Source organism: Procambarus clarkii, chromosome 12, assembly GCF_040958095.1.
Source record: "Procambarus clarkii isolate CNS0578487 chromosome 12, FALCON_Pclarkii_2.0, whole genome shotgun sequence".
In the NCBI taxonomy this organism is placed as follows: domain Eukaryota; kingdom Metazoa; phylum Arthropoda; class Malacostraca; order Decapoda; family Cambaridae; genus Procambarus; species Procambarus clarkii.
Genome location: NC_091161.1, coordinates 14,789,262 through 14,813,383, shown reverse-complemented (window position 1 = coordinate 14,813,383; position 24,122 = coordinate 14,789,262). Strand labels below are relative to the sequence as shown.

The 24,122-nt window shown below is 40.9% G+C and overlaps 1 protein-coding gene across 5 annotated transcripts in view; it reads left to right on the top strand.

The window, feature by feature from the left end:
* The window catches only part of LOC123772860 (synaptosomal-associated protein 25), a 53,805-nt gene extending 31,526 nt beyond the window's left edge, over nucleotides 1-22,279 (top strand). For all 5 annotated transcript variants that reach the window (XM_069323318.1, XM_069323319.1, XM_069323317.1 and 2 more), the window contains one exon: nucleotides 15,749-22,279. Coding sequence is in view for 3 of the 5 variants with exons in the window: in XM_069323317.1 (XP_069179418.1) it covers nucleotides 15,749-15,817 (69 nt within the window). In the remaining 2 variants the exon portion in view is untranslated. The remainder of the gene's footprint in view (nucleotides 1-15,748) is intronic.
* Nucleotides 22,280-24,122: the final 1,843 nt, after the last annotated feature.

Below are 24,122 nucleotides of genomic sequence, written 5' to 3'. Positions count from 1 at the left end.
AATGTAAAGTAATGAAATTAGGTGAAAGGAGCAGAAGGCTGAAATCCTGCAAGAGCCAAGTAGAAAGATCTGAGGGTTGATATCTTGCCGAACCTGTCCCCAAAAGCCCACATCAAAAGGATATCATCAGTGGTATATGCTAGATTGGCCAACATAAGAACTACCTTTAGAAATTTGTGAAAGGAATCATTCAGAACATTGTATTCTATTTGTCAAACCAATCTTAGAGTATGCAGCTCCAGCCTGGAATCCATACCTAGTTAAATATAAGACAAAGATAGAGAAGTTTCAGAAGTATGCTACCGGACTAGTCCCGAACCGAGAGTGTGTGAGTTATGAGGAAAGACTACTGGAATTTTACCTCACATTCCTGAAAGACAGAGTTCGGAAAAATATGATCACCACCTATAAAATTCTCAGAGGAATTGACAGAGTGGACAAGACGAACTATTTAGCACAGGTGGAACACGAACAAGGGGACACAGGTGGAAACCGAGTACCCAAATGAGCCACAGAGACACGAGAAATAATTTGTTCAATGTCAGGGTAGTTAACAAATGGAAATGCATTAGGCAGTGATGTGGAGACAGACTCCATACAGTTTCAAATGGTAGATATAAGAGCTGAATAGGCTCGGGAACCTGTACACCAGTCGAGAGGTGGGACCAAAGAGCCGAAGCTCAACCCCCCACAAGCACAACTGGGCGAGTGCATCCTTTTCCTCCCTCCACCCCACACCCTCCTTCCTCCACCCTACTCTACTCGCCCTCCTCTCTTGTGCCTCTCCTACTTACCTAGCAGTGACAATAATTATGAATAATTCATTGTGGCGGGGAAAACAAGCCAGGTTATACATAGTAACTATGCCGAGATCCCCTCCCCTCTCCCTTGACACCCCCCTTCCCCTCTCCCTTGACACCCCCCCTTCCCCTCTCCCTTGACACCCCCCCTTCCCCTCTCCCTTGACACCCCCCCTTCCCCTCTCCCTTGACACCCCCCCGTCTCCCTTGACACCCCCCCTTCCCCTCTCCTTTGACACCCCCCCCCCTTCCCCTCTCCTTTGACACCCCCCCCTTCCCCTCTCCCTTGACACCCCCCCCCCCTTCCCCTCTCCCTTTGGCTCTTAGGTCTTGCCTCTCTACAGTCAATCAACTGTGTGTAATTACCTAAGTGTAGTTACAGGATGAGAGCTACGCTCGTGGTGGTGTCCCGTCTTCCCAGCACTCTTTGTTATATAACGCTTTGAAACTACTGACGGTCTTGGCCTCCACCACCACCTCACTTAACTTGTTCCAACCATCTACCACTCTGTTTGCAAAAGTGAATTTTCTTATATTTCTTCAGCATCTTTGTTTAGTTAGTTTAAATCTATGACCTCTTGTTCTTGAAGTTCCAGGTCTCGAGAAATCTTCCCTATCAATTTTATCAATTCGTTACTATCTTGTATGTAGTGATTATATATCTTCTTTTTCTTCTATCTTCTAGTTTTGGCATATTTAATGCCTCTAACCTCTCCTCGTAGCTCTTGCCCTTCAGTTCTGGGAGCCACTTAGTAGCATGTCTTTGCACCTTTTCCAGTTTGTTGATGTGCTTCTTAAGATATGGGCACCATACAACCTCTGCATATTCTAGCTTTGGCCTAACAAAAGTTGTGAACAATTTCCTTAGTATTTTGCCATCCATGTATTTAAAAGCAATTCTGAAGTTAGAAAGCGTGGCATAGGCTCCTCGCACAACGTTCTTTATGTGGTCCTCGGGGGATAGTTTTCTATCTAGAACCACCCCCTCGTTCTCTCTCTCTATCAGAAGTCTCTAAAAATTTTCCACATAACATATAGGTTGTGTGGGGTCTCTGTTCTCGTATTCCACATTCCATAAAATGGCATTTATTTACATTAATTCCATTTGCCAAGTGGTGCTCCATATACTTTTGTCCAGGTCGTCTTGAAGGGCATTACAATCATCTAAGTTATTTATCCTTCCTATTATCTTAGCATCATCAGCAAACATGTTCATATAATTCTGTATTCCCACTGGTAGATCGTTTATGTAGACAATGAACATTACCGGTGCAAGAACTGAACCCTGTGGTACTCTGCTTGTGACATTTTTCCAGTCCGATACATTTCCTCTTATTACTGCCCTCATTTTTCTATCAGTCTGAAAATTTTTCATCCATGTTAGCAGCTTACCTGTCACCCCTCCAATGTGTTCCAGTTTCCAGAACAACCTCTTATGTGAAACTCTGTTGAAAGTCATTTCTTAGGTCCAGATAGATGCAGTCAACTAAACCATCTTTCCTGTAAAATCTCTGTGGCTCGATCATAGAAACTGAGTAAATTCGATTCATTGGATCTTTCAGATCGAAAACCATACTGTCTCTGATATTATATCGTTTCTCTCCAGGTATTCTACCCATTTAGTTTTAATTATTTTTTCCAATATTTTGACTATTGCACTTGTCAATGATACAGGTCTATAATTGAGGGGGTCTTCCCTGCTGCCACTTTTGTAGATTGGAACTATGTTAGCCTTTTTCCACACATCTGCTACACTGTACACAGGGATGTCTGAAAAATCAGTTGAAGTGGAATGTTGAGCTCAGGTGCACATTCTCTCAGAACCCATGGTGAAACTCCATCTGGGTCAACTGCTTTCTCTCTTGGCTCCAAGAGCATTTGTTTTACTTTGTCTCTAGACACCTCTCTGTGCTGTTGTTCTCTGGAATTCTTATTGTCTGGTTCCCTGAAGATCTCATTTTGTACAAACACACTTTGGAACTTTTAGTTTTAATATTTCATACATTTCCTTTTCCGTGTATCTGTCCCCCATTTTCAACCTCTGAATATTATCCATTACCTGCAGCTTGCTTTTAATTAATTTGTAGTAAAGGCCTGGATCTGATTTACATTTGTCTGCTATACCATTCTCAGTTCTTCTCTGCCTCTCTCCTTACTGATGTCTAGTTGTTTCTTGCATCTTTGTATCGCTGGTATGTTTGGGGGTTTGGTCTCCTCCAATCGTGATTCTTTGCTTGTGTCTTTTGATCTCTGGCCCTCTCGCAATTTCTGTTGAACCAACCCTGTTTCCTAGGTCTGCATCTCTGTTTTGGTATGAATGTTTGTGTTCCTTCATCGTATGTTTCACAAAATTTGGTATACATCTCGTTTACTTCCTTGCCAAGGAACTAAATGTGTATAATTGGACAGCAACAAGTCTGTCCAATTATACACATGAAATTTTTTCTAAGTTCCCCATAGTGTTCTCTTGAAATAGTTTTAACAACCGTTTCAATGTCCCCATTCTCTACTAGAATATATCGCAAAGTGTATTTAATGTCCAAGAGGACGTGATCACTCTTTTCCAAGGGAGGAAGGTACAGGATGTCAAATACCTCTTCTTTTATCCTGGTGAATAGTAGATCCAGTACTGCTGGAACATCCCCTTCTCTCATTCTTGTGGCCTGCTTGACGTGTTGATACATTAATGTCTCCAAGATGAGGTTTACTGTCCAAATGTCCTCCGTTCTTGCCTTGTGGGCCTCCCAGTCTATTGCCTTAACGTTGAAGTCTCCAAGTACCAACAATCGGGATTTATCTTGTCAGCTCTTACCATAATCTCATGACCATTATGAGACCCTCTCGTTTGTCATCCAGTTCTTCCTCGTTTATGTGTTGCTTGCTGGTGGGCTGTAGGCATTTAAAATTGTCAGCTTATCTCGATTTCAGACCTGCAATGCCATTATGTCAATATCTCGAGGGTTTTCAAATATTAACACTCTTACCTTCAGGTGTTCTTTCACCAGCACAGTCAATCCTTCCCTTCCCTTCCCCTTCCTAGTTTTCCTGTTGTCTCTGAACTGAGTAGCCCCTTGGGAATATGACCTCGTTTAAAATATTTTCAAGTTTCGTCTCTGTTAATGCGACAATATCTGGGACTTTGAGCTGAATTATATCCTTCGACTCCAGTATTTTCGATCTCACTCCATCTATGTTGGCTATACTATTTTCAGGAACATGTTCCCCTTCCCTTTGTTCTTTACACCCTCTTTCTTTAATGATTTTGTTGCTTTGTCTTTATGTACCATTTCACAAGCTTTCCAGTCCCTGACACTTTATAGAAAAACGAATTTTTCTTCATTTCTATCCCCATTTAGACATTTTACTTCAATGAGGTTCATTTTCAGCTTTTCTCTGTCCTCCTTTGAGATGTCTTGTCTTGTTGACAAAAGTTTGCCATCCTCGTCACACTGCAATTTTCTGGCATTCCGAAGCACTTCTGTCATGCACTTCACTCCGTTAAATGTCACCCTTCAGGGGCGGTTCTTGTCTTTCATATTTTCCTATCCTCTTTTGTACTTGCCTAATTGTGCTTGTGGGGGTTGAGCTCTGGCTCTTTGGTCCCGCCTCTCAACTGTCAATCAACTAATGCACAGGTTCCTGAGCCTACTGAGCTCTATTATATCTACACTTGAAGCTGTGTATGGAGTCAGCCTCCACCGCATCACTTCCTAATGCATTCCATTTGTCTACTACTCTGACACTGAAAAAATTCTTTCTAACATCTCTCTGGGTCATTTGGGCACTCATTTTCCACCTGTCCCCCCTAGTGTATGTGCCCCTTTGTGGTAAATAGTCTCTCGTTATCTACCCTATCAATTCCTCTGAGAATCTTGTATGTGGTGATCATGTCCCCTCTAACTTCTGTCTCCCAGTGACGTGAGGTTTAATTCCCATAGTTTTACCTCGTAGCTCATACCCCTCAGTTTGGGTACTAGTCTGGTGGCAAACCTTTGAACCTTTTCCAGTTTAGTCTTATCCTTGACTAGATATAGACTCCATGCTGGAGCTGCATACTCCAGGATTGGTCTGACATATGTGGTATACAATGATCTGAAAGATTCCTTACACAAATTTCTAAAGGCCGTTCTTATGTTAGCCAACCTGGCATATGCCGCTGATGTTATCCTCTTGATATGAGCTTCAGGTCTTCAGAGCTTCAGGGGACTCTGTGTGTGTGTGTGTGTGTGTGTGTGTGTGTGTGTGTGTGTGTGTGTGTGTGTGTGTGTGTGTGTGTGTGTGTGTGTGTGTGTACTCACCTAGTTGTACTCGCCTAGTTGTGTTTGCGGGGGGGTTGAGCTCTGGCTCTTTGGCCCCGTCTCTCAACTGCCAATCAACTTTTGTACAGATTCCTGAGCCTATTGGGCTCTTATCATATCTACATTTGAAACTGTGTATGGAGTCAGCCTCCACAAGCAACACTACTTGATGCATTCCATTTGTTAACTACCCTGACACTGAAAAAATTCTTTCTAATGTGTCTGTGGCTCATCTGGGTACTAAGTTTCCACCTGTGTCCCCTTGTTCGTGTCCCACCCACGCTAAAGAGTTTGTCTTTGTCCACCCTATCAATTCCCCTGAGAATTTTGTAGGTAGTTATCATGTCTCCCCTTACTCTTCTGTTTTCCAGGGTTGTGAGGTTCAGCTCCCTTAGCCTTTCTTTGTAACTTGTGTGTGTGTAATTACCTAAGTGTAATTACTAAGTGTAGTTACAGGATGAGAGGTACGCTCGTGGTGTCCTGTCTTCCCAGCACTCTTTGTCATATAATGCTTTGAAATTACTGACGGTTTTGACCACCACCCTCTCACTTAACTTGTTCAAACCGTCTACCACTCTGTTTACAAAAGTGAATTTTCGTATATTTCTCCGGCAGCTTTGTTTCGTTAGTTTAAATTTATGACCTCTTGTTCTTGAAGTTCCCGTCTCAGGAATTCTTCCCTATCAATTTTATTGATTGCTGTTAATATTTTGAACGTAGTGATCATATCGCCTCTTTTTCTTCTATCTTCTAGGTTTGGCATATTTAATGCCTCTAACCTCTCCTCGTAGCTCTTGTCCTTCAGTTCTGGGAGCCACTTAGTGGCATGTTGTTGCACCTTTTCCAGTTTGTTGATGTGCTTCTTAAGATATGGGCACCATACAACCGCTGCATATTCCAGCTTTGGTCTAATAAGTTGTGAACAATTTCTTTAGTATTTCTCCATCCATGTATTTAAAAGCAATTCTGAGGTTAGAAAGTGTAGCATAGGCTCCTTGCACAATGTGCTCACTTAATGTGGTCCTCAGGTGACAGTTTTCTATCTAAAACCACCCCTAGATCCCTTTCTTTGTCAGAATTCTTTAAAGATTTCTCACATAATTTATAGGTTGTGTGGGGTCTGTGTTCTCCAATTCCACATTCCATAACATGGCATTTATTCACATTAAATTCCATTTGCCAAGTGTTGCTCCATATACTTATTTTGTCCAGGTCTTCTTGAAGGGCATGACAATCATCTAGGTTTCTTATCTTTCCTATTATCTTAGCATCATCAGCAAACATGTTCATGTGAGTGTGTGTGTGTGTATTTGTAGTGTGTGTGTGTGTGTGTGTGTGTATTTGTAGTGTGTGTGTGTGTGTGTGTGTGTGTGTGTGTGTGTGTGTTGGAATTACATCCACTCCCCAATCTTTCTCTCTCATGTTCCTATAGTTGCTTCCCACTTATGGTATAGATTAATTTTGGTCTCTTCATCCCATACACTTGCTGAAGTTTAACGGCATTTGTTGGCCCTCTTATGGTGTTTTATGTTTGAAATGTCTTGACCCATGGGTGAGATGAAGGAAATTGTATTGGGGCAAAGATATATAAGGATATCTTCAAGTGGATATGATGTGTTCTACAAGAAATAATCACTTGCATGTTGGCATGCTGACCAACATGTAAGTTCTACTTTATCTCTTGGATAAAATAGGGTTTCAAGCCGGTTTGGAAATTTGTTTTGAAAGTTATCCATTTTTTCTGGCCCTTATAAATGACATGATTCCTTTAACTGACTTGAATTTATTTTTCTTAATCTCATAGTAATTATTATTTATGCATGTTGGCTGCGTTGTCATGTCACAGAAGTCGTCTATCTGTGTTGTGCTTGTGCGCAGCAGGCGTGTTACTTTTATCGTGGTGGGCCAGTGTGTCTGTAAGAGCCATCACAAGAAACATATCTTCTGCACTATAACATTTCTCAAAAGATAGTCCTGTCTCGCACGATGTCCTGACATGTCAACATACCAGTGTCTGCTAGCTACATGGACTCTCCTTTTCCCATGCATACCTATATGCTTAATACCACGGTGACTTAGTTTCTTAGCCCCCCCAGACACCATACAAACACAGCTCGGTAATGTTTATATTTCTATGGAATTCCCTTGCCTTTTCCATGAGCAGCTGCCCTGGAAGTTTTTAATATTTTATCTCACGCCTCTGCCTGTACCACTCCCACATTGCATCGTTAACACACTTTACCTTAGCCTTACTCATTACCTTCCTTTTTGCGTGTTGCTTTATCACTTTCACTTTGAGCATTACATTCAAAGATAGCTTTAGCCTTATTAATAACAAAGTTGTCTTGCTCACTTTGTTCTCGGTGCACACAATGTTCCAAGGAATGCCTGTATCCATGTTCTCAATTATCTCTGCTCAGAATTCATCACTACACGTTTCCTCGTTGCTCTGCGGCTAATAGAAGCCGTGATCAACGCAATACTCTATATTTGGAGCCAACGTGGTGGAAGGGTGTTTCTGTACTTTGTGAATACTGTATTTCAGGTGTGTGGGAATGATGATGCTCGAGTGTTTGCGGCCTCGTATAAAAACAATGTTGGGTTGGTGTACATGTGCTATTTCCATTTTCTTCTCCTGTGGGACATGGTTGTGGACATTTATGCTGCTTGTTCGCTTGCTATTTTTGCTTTCTGTTCAGGAATCCACTTGGTTGCTCTTAATCATCTTTGCTTCCCTAGCTCTGTTTCCAGTGGTAAAAGTTTACCGATTTTGGCTGCGATTTGCAGCACCAGTTCCCGCTTCGGGTTAGTCTGGTGCCTGCTTTACTGACTCCTGGACAAGATAGGGGTTCTAGTGCATTGGTTGCCCAGGGGGTCGTAGGAAAGTAGGCATCAGACCAGCCTGAAACTGAAGCCACAGACCATACCCAAAACCCTCAAAACCTGCCCTCCAGAAAGTGGAGAGAACTGGGAAACAAGAGTAAAAAACCACCAAAACTCCTGAATAGAAAGCAACATTGACCTGTGCACCCTGCTCAAGTCTGGCAGTGGTTTTGTGGTATGGTTCCAGGTTGCCTGTGAGCTTGTAAGTGACCTTCTGGTTTGTCTGTGGTTTTTGTCCCTTTCCCTCCCAGGACCTTGGGGCCTACTTTTGTAATATTATCAATCCTTGAACACGTGTGGATTTGCACTGACGCCATCCTCACTGAGGGTGCTCCAGTGTGTTACTCAAGTGCATCAATTTGTTCTTGGACTGTTTGTTTCTCCATTGTTTCCTGTATTATGGGTGACCACTGTTGTAGGTTCTCTAGGTGGTTAAGAGGATCTTTTGGCTAGTTATTCTGGATCTCCACAATGCCTACTTGCACACCCGAGTTTATTGATTTGGTCTTAACCCAGCCCCCAGAAACTCCACTAGGATGGTCTTGAGAATTCTCTTTCTCTCCCACTCATTTTCTCATTCTCTCTCATTTTCCCTGTCATTCTGTCATCCTTGTGCCCCTCCCTCACCTGTGGGCTGGTGTTCACATGGACTTTGCTTTTCTTATAAAGTTCTAGAAACCTTTGTGGGCATCCTGAACTTTGCCTACATAGTGTTACTGCCATGTCACATACAGTTGGAGGAGCTATCCAGTATTATGAGGTATCCCTTTTTACCACTGCCTGGACTGTAATGTACATGCCCATTTTGCCTTAGTTGGGTTGTCAACTTTTTCCTCCTTTGTTTTGGAGTCCAGTTCCGTGGCGGCATCCTTTTCCATCGCTAGGACTGTTTTTGAAACTGTCGACCTTCAGATGGGACTTTGTCTTCAACTCACTGTGGTGATCAGCAAGTTTAGGGACCCTGTCTTGTAGCAGCCTTCCTTTAATGGTGGGGTTTTTAGCAGTAGTCTGGATGGCATGGGTGTTGCAGGAACAAGGGGCGCACAAGTGAACTCCAATTATTTGAATGAGACTTGACATAAATAATTTCTGGGAGCGCCTCACTCGGTAGTTCCCCCCCGTGTTAAGCACTGGCCAACCATATCTTATGAGGATATGCCACGCTTTTGAGAATCATCCTTGCCCACCAGAATCTGGTGTTCTCTCCAACCCTGTTGTTTCTAAGTCAACCAGCTCATGCCTTGCCTCACGAGCTGCTCAAAAACACCTTTCACACCCTGGAAAAGAATGGAGTGTGGTGTGGACTGGAAGCTACTGAAAACCTCTGACCATCAGCTGCATGCTTTTCCAGCGAACTCCTGGTGCACGAATTAAGTGTACAAAAACTCCAGTAGTGGACAGACAAATGCTTGTTAGAGTTCAACCCAACAAGTGTAAGATAATGATGATAGAAGAGAGAAAGGAGACCAAAATGTATCTACGCCATGAGGGAAAGGCAAATAGGATAATGACAGCAGCACATTGGTAGCTAGCAACAATTTGAAGGGCATTAGGAAACCTGACTTTGAAGACCATATATACAGTTTATACTAGGCCAGTACAAGAATATGTAGCACGGGCATGGAATCCACATCTTTTGAAACACAATTGAACTTTCTGAAGTGTAGAGGTTATCAACAAGATTAGTGTCTGAAATATGATGACTGAGCTTTGAAACAGATTACAGGCTATCAATAAGCGAAAGAAAATAGGTAAAGTTGACATGGATGGAAGCCAGAAATGTAAACTAGTCAAAGAACTGTAAAGAACTATTATAATTGGTCAGTAAGTAGAATGCACTGAAAGAATTTATGGCAGCTACCTCCATCCACAACGTGTAGGTTTGATATGACAAAGATACAAGGCTATTAGATGGGGCATAGAGAGCTAAGCAGATGATGAGTCACAATAATGTGGCTGAAGATATGAGAACTAAACCACACACTAGAAGATGAGGAGGCGACGACATTTTGGTCTGTCGTGAACTATTATCAACTCCCTACATTACTTACAATAGACTTGATAATGGGTCCGGGACGGACCAAAAACGTCGTCGTCTCCATCATCGTCTGGCGTGAGGCTTAGTTCTCGGAGAGCTAAACATGGATAGTTAGGTAAGCAGACATCCACCAGGACCCAAAGCACACCTTATGCAACACCCCCACCCACCTCCTTTACCCTAAAATACTTTCCCCAACTAGACCACATACCCAACACCACTCATTTTCTTACTACCTGTACTTTGCCCATATTGTAAAATATATATGCAAAAGTGGGGGGGGGGATGCATTTTTGTTTACAAGTTATTCATCATGATGTTTGCATTGCAATATTTGCCTGGCATACGGGACCAGATACCTTTCTTAATCAGCTGCTTTTTTTTTTCCAGTCAGGTAGAGTAACATTTTCCTACGCATTCTGGAAAATTATTTATATCCATTATGTTTTTACTCTATTGAAATGAATAATTTCTGCATAACCCTCATTGAGACCTGCAGGTTTCCTACATTTGAGCTTCTGCACTGATGCACAAACTTTGTCTTATTAGATTTATCTGCTGGTATTGTGTATCTTCACTCCTTGTACCAGTTGAAGCAGTCATGACTATATTTACACTCTTGTCATCAGCTTCATATATCACATATTGTCAACATTCCCTTTACCTGCTTCTAATTTCTGCATTAGTTTCCATTCTTTCAAGCTTATCCTTTCAACCTTTCCACTATCTTTTCTTGTGTCTTCTTTGCTGCTGCTCCTAGTGAAAGGATTTTTTTTTTAATCTTATTCACAAGTTTTTCTGCTCATCTTTTCCCACACGCGCGCACAAAAAAAAGGTGACACCCCTAGGGTCAACACTGGCATCAGAGGAGCTCCAGCATATTTCAACAATCCTAAGTATTGTAGTACAGGATGATGATAGTGAGTGGTGTCCCAGAGAACATAAAGGTATAGTGCTTTTGAAAAATAGGTGAGATAACAGGAATGTGCTAAGGGAAGGGAAAAATTGGATGAGGAAAAGTTGCCCTAGTGTTTACAGTGCAGAGAAGAACATTCAAGATGGCCACTGGCAAGGGGAAAAACAAAACAGAGCTTGATTTTGCGGGATTCAATGAAGAAAGCATTGATATAAGCAGTCTACACAAGAAGTTGGTAAATATAGATACTATAGTGAACTCTCATGTAGAAATAATTAGTAAATTGAAAGAAAGTAATGACCATTTGAATAGCGTAGTTTTGTCTTGAGGGTTTAGTGAAAGACTTGTGCAAGGACAAGAATCAATTGGAAACAAATTGCAAAGCCATGGAAGAAGAAAATACTCTTTAAAAATAGCTTTGGAAGAAGTTAAAATAAATTTAAACATAAATGACTACAATAGGTTAGGTAAGGAAATTCAACAGGAGAAACGGCTTTTGTCAGCACAGATGGAGGAAGTTACACAGGGAATAGAACAGTGCAAGAAAGATATGCAACTCACTTATGCACAAGTGGCCAAGGAGAAGGAAAAAATTGAAGCAGCAGTAAAGGAAGCCAAACACTGCAGCAACCAAGATAAAACAAACATTAGGCTGGAAGTGAGAAAGGAATTGGCATCTAACCCGAAGTTGGTGCAAAACACAGTTGATCGGAGTAAGTCCCTGATAATTTTTGGTTGCAAAGAAAAGGAGATAACATCTAGGTCAGAAAGAGCTGTAGAAGAAGCAAAAGTAGTAGATAAGTGTTGGCCTCGTGGAAGGTCTTACTACCATAGAGAATGTGTGCGACTACAGGAGAATAGGCAGATACGTAAAAGGGAAAAATCGACCTTTGAAGATCACCCTAAACAGATGGAAGAAGTACTAAGGAATGCTAGAAAATTAGTGTGATGAGGATGGGAAAGTGTGGTCGTTAAGACGAGATCTTTCAAAAAAAGGCAGAGAAGCTGAAACTGAACCTCGCCGAGGCAAAACGTTTAAATGAGAGCAGGAATGAAGAAGAAATCATTTCTTTTTTCTACAAAGTAATAGGGGAAGGCAGACCAGTAAAGTGGTACATAAAGGTGAACCAACAAAATTGTTAGAGGGGGAGTGAAGAATAAGGAGAGGGGGAACAAGTTCCTGAAGATTACATACACAACATAGAGGAGCGAGATCAAAGATACTGGAGTCGAGTGATGTAATACAGCTGCAGACACCAGACATTGTTGCACTCACGGAGACAAAACTTGAAGATGTTATTTTAAATGAGGTCATATTCCCAAGGGGCTACTCAATTTGGAGACGGGACAGAAAAATTAGGAAAGGCGGTGGCGTTGCTGTGCTGGTAAAAGAACACCTAAAGGTGAACAAAATAATGACTGCCAATCCACAAGAAGTTGACATAATAGCACTAAAGATCTGCCATGAGGATGACAAACTAATGATCATAAATGCATATAGTCCACCGCCAAGCAGCACATGGTCAAAGGAGGAGCTAGATAGTAAACGAGAAGGTCTTATAACAATAATAATAGAGATTATAGCGAGAGCGGATAACGATAGATCACAATTGTTGATAGTCGGCGACTTCAACTTGAAATCCATAGACTGGGAAGCATATGAAGCTAAAACAGAAGATTTTTGGACCTGTAGATTTGTAGACCTCATCCTGGAAACATTCTTGTATCAACATGTTAAACAAGCTATAAGGATGAGGGAAGGGGACGTTCCCTCCATGCTAGATTTGATATTTACCAGGAAGGAGGAAGAGAGATTTGACATTCAGTACCTTCCTCCCTTGGGTAAAAGTGAACATGTCTTTTTGGGAATAAAGTATGCAATGCGTTATAATCTGGAAGAAAATAAGGTTGGTGCAACTGAAAAACCTGACTTCAGGATAGGACATTATGGTAACCTTAGAAAAAATTTTAGTGAGTATAATTAGACAGACTTGTTGCTAGGCAAGGAAGTGAATGAGATGTATGTCAGGTTTTGTGAAATATATGATAAAGGCACCAAAAAATTTATACCAAAACAGAGATGCAGAACTAGGAAACAGGATTGGTTCAACAGAAATTGCGAGAGGGCCAGAGACCAAAAGGCACCAAAATGGAATCAATACATGAGAGGCCAAACCACCAAACATACCAGCGATACAAAGATGCGAGAAACAACTACACGGCAGTGAGGAGAGGCAGAAAGAAATTTTTAAAAGAGGATTGCAGACAAATGTAAAACAGAACCAGGTCTATTCTATAAATTCATAAACAACAAATTGCAGGTAAAGGATAATATTCAGAGGCTGAAAATGGGAAATAGATTCATGGAAATGTGTTGAACATTAAACGAAAAATTCCAAAGTGTGTTTGTACAAAATTAAATCTTCAGGGAACCAGACACAATAAGAATTCCAGAGAACAACATAGAGCACATAGAGGTGTCTAGAGACGAAGTGGAAAAAATGCTCAAGGAGCTAAGAACAAAGCAGTTGGTCCAGATGGAGTTTCACCATGGGTTCTGAGAGAATGTGCACCTGAGCTCAGCATTCCACTTCAACTGATTTTTCAGGCATCCCTGTTTACAGGAGTTGTAGCTGATGTGTTGAAAAAGGCTAACATAGTTCCATTCAACAAAAGTGGAAGCAGGGAAGACCCCCTTAATTATAGACCTGTATCATTGACAAGTGTAATAGTCAAAATATTGGAAAAAATTATTAAAACTAAATGGGTAGAACACCTGGAGAAAAACGATATAATATCAGACAGTGTGGTTTTCGATCTGGAAGATCCTGTGTAATGAACTTGCTCAGTTTTTATGATCGAGCCACAGAGATTTTACAGGAAAGAGATGGTTGGGTTGACTGCATCTATCTGGACCTAAAAAAGGCTTTCGACAGAGTTCCCCATAAGGGGTTGTTCTGGAAACTGGAACATATTGGAGGGGTGACAGGTAAGCTACTAACATGGATGAAAAATTTCCTAACTGACAGAAAAATGAGGGCCGTAATCAGAAGCAAGGTATCGGATTGGAGGAATGTCACGAGTGGAGTACCACAGGGTTCAATTCTTGCACCGGTAATGTTCATTGTCTACATAAACGATCTACCAGTGGGAATACAGAATTATATGAACATGTTTGCTGATGATGCTAAGATAACAGGGAAGATAAGAAACGTAGATGATTGTCATGCCTTTCAAGAAGACCTGAAGAAAATAAGTATATGGAGCAACACTTGGCAAATGTGAATTTAATATGAATAAATGCCATGTTATGGAATGTGGAAATGGAGAACATAGACCCCCCACAACCTATATATTATGTGAGAAATCTTTAAAGAATTCTGACAAAGAAAGGGATCTAGGGGTGGTTCTAGATAGAAAACTGTCACCTGAGGACCACGTTAAGATCATTGTGTGAGGAGCCTATGCTACACTTTCTAACTTCAGAATTGCTTTTAAATACATGGATGGACAAATACTAAAATTGTTTATGACTTTTGTTAGACCAAAGCTGGAATATGCAGTGATTGTATGGTGCCCATATCTTAAGCAGCACATCATCAAACTGGAAAAGGTGCAACGACATGCCACTAAGTGGCTCCCAGAACTGAAGGACAAGAGCTACGAGGAGACATTAGAGGCATTAAATATGCAAAAACTAAAGATAGAAGAAAGAGGCGATATGATCACTACGTTCAAAATAGTAACAGGAATCGATAAAATTGATAGGGAAGAATTCCCGAGACCTGGAACTTGACCAAGAGGTCATAGATTTAAACTAACGAAACAAAGCTGCCGGAGAAATATAAGAAAATTCACTTTTGTAAACAGAGTGGTAGACGGTTGGAACAAGTTAGGTGAGAAGGTGGTGGAGGCCAAAACCGTCGGTAATTTCAAAGCGTTATATGACAGAGTGCTGGGAAGACGGGACACCACGAGCGTAGCTCTCATCCTGTAACTACACTTTTGTAATTATACTTAGGTAATTACACACACACATATTCACTCACTCTGTTGCTATCATTATTCTTCCATTTTCTTGTCCGTCTCATTTGGTATTCTTAGAGGAGACTTATCAGCATTTCCTACCACTTGCTCATCCAGGAAACATTTGCTGCCTCTCAACGTGTAGGGTGTGGAACACCACACACTTTCCCTGTATACCTCGCCAGCCCTTGCGTGTATACTGTCTACACTTCACGGAAGCTTTGTTACAATGATAGTCTCTTATTCCAACCTTACTATGATCTCTCTTTATGTTCATTGCCTCACTCTCTCAACAACTATCGTTCTTTCACATCTTTGATGTGTCATCCTCCTCCTCCTCATCATGCATCTATCATTTAAACTATATCATGTTGTCTGACAGATCTTCAGGTATTACTTTAACTCTTTTTGTAGTAATAGTTGACCATGCTTCTCTCCTCCAGCACTCAAATTCACTATACTGTTTTTACCCTTTCATCATTTACCTTGTACGATGCATATTTAGATATATCTATATGAATAAAATATTATAGTACTTTCTCTTTTAGCACAACTCTTACCAGTCTTACGAACATTTTCATTTATTTCAGAGACACTACACCAATCTAGTCATTCATGGACTCTTCCCACTTTACCATTCAAATCGCCTGTATTTAACATGTCAATCATAACAAATGTAAACAAATGGCTGTTGCGTTTGCTATTAATGTAAGCAAAGTAACACGACTTCGAGACCAACCCGAGGCACGCCAATAGCATGTCATTTATAAGTGTGTGTTCATTTCAGGCGGGCTCGAACACTGCGAGAGTAAACATGGCCAACGAAAGGGCTGGATCCCTGTTGAAGAACGCATAAACGTCGAGTCTGCTCGTGCGTCCAATACCAAGCTGATAAAGACATCCAGGGCCAGTGTATCACCATTTGGATAAGCTGTGGATACTTGAGGATACATTTTTAGTCTTTAAGATTTGTTATGTAACCCCCCAGTTGTGTATTCATCAGTTTTACACTGATAAATGTGTCGGGATAATGTTATTCTTACATACTACATATGCTTATATAATTATAAATTATTAATGTGACTGATAGGGGGGGAGGTGTGTCAGATAGTCAATGGACTAATAACTATTTCAAAGTTGAAGCAAATTTAAATGGTGTATGCTGTGATACTCTGGCTCCAGCAATAGGTATAGGATTTACCGATGGTCTCGGAGGTAAGACACTGGGCCCCCTTGCCTGAGAGAACTATACTGTTAAAACTTTTTCTTGTGTAGAGAATTGAGAACTTGTTTTTGTTGTTGTTATACGCCATTTGTTAATTTGTTTAGATATAGACGGCATCATCCAAATCATATTGAAGTACAGTATCATCATTTTATTTTAGTACATGCATTTGGAAAAAAACAATTTTATTTTTTCTGTTTCATTCATTCATACTTAACTGCACCAAAATGTAACTTTGATTTTTTTGCTTTCAAAGCATTCATATACAATTTTCTTGAAGTGTAATCAACTATCCAGATATGAGCATTTACTGTATCATATTCATCTTTGTATCTGTGTTATCACAAGCAACTTTCAGTCTTTAATAACTTTTTCCCCATCTGGAGTCTTGTGTGTCTGGATAAGGCTGATTGTTCTTTGTGATAACACTTCTTTAAGACGAGTCTAGTAGCCTCTTATCAAATATAGATAAGATTACCAATGATGAGCCTTAAATAACCACTTTAATGTGACTAATTTCTAGACTTAAGAAATCGGTTACATTGAAATGCAGCCCAATGCTCATGTTGGCCTTTCTCATCTTATACATCAGACCTACTATAGTAGTTGCTGTTTGGCCCATTATAGTTACAACTAACCACAAACTATTGTCTTGGCCTAAGACGGATCATATCTGTGGCTTGCTTTGTTCTTACTCTTTATCAAGTGTGTGGGGGGGAGGGGGGGAAGGCTTTGTTTCAGGTCCACTTGTAAGGTTTAGACAGGCAAGAGTAGACCATCTCGTTGGTTTGCCTGTCAACGGGCAAGCCACTGACCACTTTGTGTACTTGATTATCTCGGTGGATAGTGTTAACAGTTCTTGCGCTCACAAGAATGATCCATCTGTATAGCTGTTTCATATTGTACATTTTAACTTTTTTATGTAAGTTAATCTTTTATTGCTAAGAGCCTTTTGAATGCCTTGCCTTAGTCTAATAAGTTACTTGTAATGATGTGAGTTTGCTGAAACGGTGATTACTTCCCCACACCTTCTTTCCCTATTTCTTCACATACATTTTGGCAAGAAATACTAAACACTGAAACAGACTTGGGACAATTTGTATTGCCAAATTGGAATATTAAGGTGCCGTTTGGGCTTTAATCTAGACTAGCAAGTTTTAATTTGTATGAGCGGATACAGGGCTCGTATAATTTTCCTGGAAACTCTGGTGCCTCAGGAATACTCTGGCTAAGGAATAGTTATAAGTATTATAACTTCATTTTATAAGGAGAACGTTTCTCCGTTTTTCTCTGGTACGACACACTATTTATATCTGTTTTTCTTCCGTTCTTTTTCTGCAGTTACAATATTTAAGTTCGAAAATAAGGGATCAAAACTAGATCCTTAGCCAGATAATGTCTGTGTTACCATAATGCCAGATTTAAAAATTATTATTATAACCTTTATGAAATATAATTCATATAAATAACATGTCTCTTAATTGATGAAGAAGTCATTTTAATAACTGCCCGTATAGTAAATTGACTCGAGATTACGACTTGTGGGTTGTGCCACAGTAAACCGTTCTTGGTCTTCTTTTCACAAAAGTTCTGTGGATCGTAGTAGGTCGAGTAGAGTTGTCAAAGCCAGTTGGTGGTACAGTAACAATGTCGGATGCTAACAGCTGTGGTGCACGCTACCCGCCGACAGTGGGGCGAGAAAAAAATACGTGCAAAAGATGGGAGAGAGAAACTCCCGTTAGGATGGAGTTAGCGACGCAATATTCTGGTATTTCCGGTGAGTAAAGAGGACTCGTGATATTGTTTGGATCAAAGTTACAGCCCATAATAAAGCATTTACTTGAAGAGTTAGGCTCTTCTCTTCATTTTATAGACTATGAATTCAGCATTCTTATTGCAAAACGTATCAGTATTAGGGCTACTGAGTGCAGATGAGCTCATCGATTTCCAAATATTTTATGTACTGATTAAGATTGGTGTAGATTTTGTACAGTCAGGTGTTTGTTAATGATGACACGTGGTTGTAAGCTATGATATTGTACCTTGGTTTGCAGTCAGGTGTTTATTAATGGTGACACATGGTTGTAAGCTGTGATATTGTACCTTGGTTTGCAGTCAGGTGTTTATTAATGGTGACACATGGTTGTAAGCTGTGATATTGTACCTTGGTTTGCAGTCAGGTGTTTATTAATGGTGACACATGGTTGTAAGCTGTGATATTGTACCTTGGTTTGCAGTCAGGTGTTTGTTAATGGTGACACATGGTTGTAAGCTGTGATATTGTACCTTGGTTTGCAGTCAGGTGTTTGTTAATGGTGACACATGGTTGTAAGCTGTGATATTTTACCTTGGTTTGAACATGCAAGTAACATATTCACATGTTAGGCCATATCAAAACTATTGAAAGTGGTAAGATTTTGGTAGAACATTTTCTTAGTACATTTTGCATGGCATTTTTCTGTAGACTTGAGGATCTTTGTTTTATAGTACTTTTTTGACAGTGATAGTCCACAGCTAATTTTAATATTGTGATAAGTCAGAGTGCAGTTGTGTACAAGCCGTTGAAAAATGGTCCACACATGTGCATGCCGTGGGACACTAATATGTTAACGATGGTTGGTTGCAGATCAATAGGTTGTTGTTGCAACTTATCCACATGCCACCTATATTGATACAATTCCTTCGATTTACCGAGGAACGAGAAAGTATTGTTCATGGGTTCCCTTTTAGGAGTACGTTATTAAAAGTTGGGACAAAACAAATTTGAAATGCAGTGAATTTAATAGCCTTCATTACTCAAGACGAGAACGGCTTTAGTCGTGTGAAGATGACTATCGTTCGTGCATCTTGAAGAATCAATCTGGCTTTATTTATAAAGTTCAATAGTATGAACCTAATGAAAATTTGTAGGCTTGTGAGTAATGCAATTGTAAATCATTGTTATTTACAAGTGTACAACATCCCCCCTCGTTATTTTAAGTGGAGATGCCTTTTAAAGCGAGTATAAAACTTTCCTGTGGTTAAGCATAGGAGTCAAATATCCAGAGCACAATATGGTGGCATATCTAGTATTTAGCCATAGATCTTCATGTCTTTTTCTATTGTGATTTGTGTCTTAGTGGTTTGTAAAAAGCCGAGAAGGCCCACCTAATTTTTCCCTGTGTATCTTCTCTGTGTTGGTTCATCCCCAAGAGTTGTGTGGAAGGGACATCCTTCATGGAGCAGCCTTTGTATTATTATTGATTTTATTATAATAGTATTTTTTAATGGTAAATTCTTATATTATGAAATAGCAAGTGTCTTATGATACCGCATATGACTTGTGTTAGATCAACAATTCTGCTTGTGTTCACTTGCAATGTTGACAAATTAACTTTTGAGAAGCTAATGTTGTAGCTATAAATGGGCCCAACATGTTTTTTCCAAGACTAAACATCTTCAGGAGCAGAAGAAGCGAATGCAAAATATCTATGCAATGTTGTATAATTCATTCATCTATGGCAAGAAATGAGGTGGTTACAGTGTCAAGCGGACAAGCTAATCGGTTTCTGCTCCCTCATTGGTTGACTGGGGTGGGGGGGGTGGAGCGTCAACTGACTACTTTCTTGGCTCCGCTGAAGGGAGGAGAAATGGATATACAGTATAAGCTAGCTGTTGATAATTGGAAGTGTTTGATGTGAACTTTGAACTTTATGTAAATTTCAAACTTGAACTTTGAATTTGATGTGAAACGTGAACTCGACTTTGATGTGAAATTTTTCTGCTATTGCTACCTATCTCTAATCTCTCTAGATTTATAGCTATTTATTAAAATGTATTTGGTGATGGTATGATTGTGTGTGGAATGTGATCTTTAATGGAGCCTTGTCTGTACATAGTTAAGCACCTTTAAAGTAATGTTGCTGTCATGCCTATATATCAAGAACGTTGGGGCTGACTACTCAAGTGGGTCCGTAAACACGCAGAATTTGTTTTAAGGCATTGCAGTTCGTGGTCAAGTTGTTCATCCGTATTAGCCTTGTATTAAATGATCAGCTGTATCTTGTCGAGTTGGTAGGGGTTTTGGCTATCAATTATGCCGAGTATTAGAAGTATCATTTCTGTAATTTATAGGTGGGACAGGTTCTAGTGTTGATAGCTTCCAACCCTGAACACAGTTAGAGCTGACCATGTACTAAGAGTCATTAATATCTCTTAATTTACTTATGGAAATCTTTCCTGGCACCAGCTGCAACACTTTGAAAGTGATAAATGTTGTCTATGCATGCCCAAATGAAGACTCTTGATCCAACAGTCAATATATTGACAAGATTACGGTATGTCTTTCAATGTGTCTGGGTATGCAGAAAGGGGGCTCCATTAAATTTGGTATATTTTTTACACATAATCAGACCATTGGCAGATTCTGACTAGTAACACCACACAATCTACAGATAATGCGAGACTAAGACTAGCATAGTGGAAGTACTTCATACCAAACACACTTCTACTTCAGCACAAACAAGAAGGAACTGTCTGTTGATATTCCACCCCAAACTCCAGCCAATTAATGAATGTGCAGAGGATCCCATTAACTTATCATCTTGACAGCATAACCACCTTGTATCTTGGTAGGTCCTCATATACAAGATATATAATGTGTGTGTGTATCACCTAGTTGTGCTTGTTGGGGGGGGGTTGAGCTCTGGCTCTTTAGTCCTGCCTCTCAACTGTCAATCAACTGGGTGCATGTACATGTGTGCGCACACGTGTGTAAAATGATCCTGCTGTGTTTATATTTTGTGTTCACCTTCTCTCTGCCTCTCAAGATGCTAAGTCTGACATGGTAAAACATCAGGAGGTTTATTATAGGTGCAAAATGAACTTTTCAAAAGTTAGTCGGTCAATTTTTCATCAAATGAAAACTACGTAAGAAAATGATGATTTACGCCAAAGTCATTGACCTAACGCATTCAGTTGTATTTAATAACATGGCTACAACGATATCTACTTCCTTAGTATACAGAAATTAAATAAATAAATATATATATATATATATATATATAATATATAATATATAATATATATATATATATATATTTATTTTACAATAATAATAGCCAAATTTGGGCAGTGAAGTGAGATGGCTTTGTGGTGATATCCAGTTTGGAACCTCCTCATACACATTGCTTGCAATTCTGAAGTAATTTGTATGTTTATTTAAAATTGTTACTTAACCAATACATGTTAATTTTAGAAATGGAGGAAATGTGCCATTAACCTTAGGCCCAGTGAAGCCATGGTTGGTTGTTTCGCATAACAGAGGAGTTGTTCCACACATTTCTACGGTGTGGGGGCAACCATGGCTTGCTCCTGCGTGTTCTCTCGCATCACATTGCCAGGCTGCTCCTCCTCCTCCTTCCCTATTACCACCATTTATTCTCTTCATGCTCCCCCTCTGGATTATAGGTTTACATCTTATTGGCTATTCTGCTCTTCATTCCATTACTAGATTTGTGGTTACATGGTTACTGCCTGATCAACCAGGCTGCAACTCGTACGTCAGGCTGCTAGCAGCCGCGTCCAACGGCCTGGTTGACCAGTCCAGCAACCAGCAGGCCTTGGTCGAGGACCGGGCCGCGGGGACGCTAGGCCCCGAAACCATCTCGAGGTAACCGCAAGGTGACCATTGTTGACCTCCTGCTGCCGTTAACAGGTGACCGAACCAGAGGGATTGTTACAGGATGAGTGATTTTTACTTTGTGATTCCCAAAATGTTGACCATGGATGTTTGCTCTTGATATAAGTCTGTGCAAGATATGCTCATTTATTTATACATTTAGGATTAAAATATTATATTGGGGGGTCTGGATCACAATAGTGGTTTAAATACTGGGCTGGAAGAATCTGGTGAATCATTAATAAAACCAATTAAGATAACTTGTTTCTTGCTCTCCAGATATTCCATTGGTGTGCATATATATGCAAATAAACAGTACTATAGATAGAGGGGGAAACAAATCTTAAAAATGTTGAAAATTGTTTTCTAATTTTCTCATAGGGGAGCATTCGTTATAGTACATACGTATCATTTAATAAAGATGTAAACCATTACTTGTAGTTTCACTAAACTTAAATCACTGGTATGAAACTTGGACATTTTGCCTGTTTCGTGACACAGGTTGTGCTACATAATCTTCCTGACTTGGTGCTTTCTTATGATAATTGCTTGTATCTTTCCAAATCTTTCTCCTTTTATAATTTTTCCATTCTTTGAGTAAACAGTTTTTTTTTAGAAATTTCCCCATATTTGATTGATTTTTTTGCATTTTCTGGGTGGAGCCCCTTTGGCTCCCCGGAGCTATCCAGGCTGATATGTAATATATTAGACTTTGGCATCAGTGTAAATGGAGTTCATAGGCCAACCGGGGACCACGAGCCAGAACCTGGCCCCTCTGAGAGGCACGAGGAGCAATGGCCTATAGAATAGCAAATGTGATTTGGAGCATTCTGTGTCTGCCATTGACTGGGCCAGGCATCCAGAAAGGTAAGCATCCCAAAACAAACCCCTATTCTGGTTGAAACTACTACTGAAAGTCAAAGGAGTGGACAGAATTACCCAAAGAAAAATAAATACATGAGCATGATGTCACCACATGCTGTGCCACCGTCTGCGCAGTTCCCCTTCCCCCTGGGAGGGGGAAGGGGGAGCCCCAGACCCCTCGCACCAGCAACCCCCACCTTCAGTTCTTTGGCTGGTGTGAATGGCATTGGTCACTGTGGCTTTGGCTCCTGATTCTGTCCTCTGCTCTGTGCCTAGTGGTGTGGGGCGAGTCTTCTCTGGTGGTGCGCGAGCCAGGAGTAATTTCCCAAGTACAAGTAATCGGGCTGCATACACCTAGAGTTACCTTCCCTTCTGTAAGCACTGCCCTTTGAGCATGGGGGTTATCTCCCAAGTCACTTTGGGGTCTTCCTCTGTTGGTCTATTGCTGCTCGGTAGTTGACCACCCTGAGTGTGCTGGGGGGGGGTTCCTCCTCCCTTGTTTACCTTAGGGTAAGGGGGTAGTTTGCACTGGTATGGGCGCGGGGTACTGCGCAGCTAGTTATCACCTATAATGGCGGCCGGCTCTGTTCCACCTGGGTACGTTGTCCTCTTGCGAGGTTTTGTTTTCCTGCCTGGTGGAGGGATCTGCCTATGGTTCATTACCCCTATCTGTCCTTTAGGTTTCTCTCTGTTTCTGGGTTGTGACCCCCTGCTTGGCTCCCATGAGTGGACACGTCCCGGGGATTCAGCTTTTAACTGTTTGTTTGGTAGACTTGGGTGCCGGTTAGCAGTACCTTGCCTGGGCTTACCCTTAGTGATAACATTCTAAGGGCCCCTGGGAAACAACCCAGGATGCGAGTTTGAGGGTTGCTCTGTTCCTTTGTCTCAGGGTGATACAAGCTGATGTGTTGAAATGTCTATAGGTGGCTGTTGATTTCGTATCAACCACTTCTGCCCCCCTTCCCCCCTACAGTTCATTGTCATTTGGACTGGAGGAGCTAGGATTTACACCCCTAGCTGAGGACTTTCATTTGTTAATTTTACATAGTCAATTTTTAATCTAGTGCAGTAGAAGTTCTGAATAGTTGTCCTCGTCCTCATACATACATACATCGGCGGCGCATGCGTCATCTGCACTGCTGGAGCAGTTTGCGCCGATTCTGCGGGTTTCGGTGTCAGTTTTTTGCTTCATGTCTCGCGTGTCAGCTAGTGGTGCTCACTTCCGTGTTGGATTCTGCTTAGGCCCTGGGTCTTAAGTTTTCGTCACCATTTGGCCTTGCTGTTTGCAGAGTCTGCGGTTGGGCAGTTTCTGCAAGCAGCTCCTTCTAGTTGTTGTCCGTTGTCGGTCTTATACGGACTTATAGGTCCTCCTGCGGTCCCGGGGGAGTTTCTCCCAGACGGGGCATGTTGGCT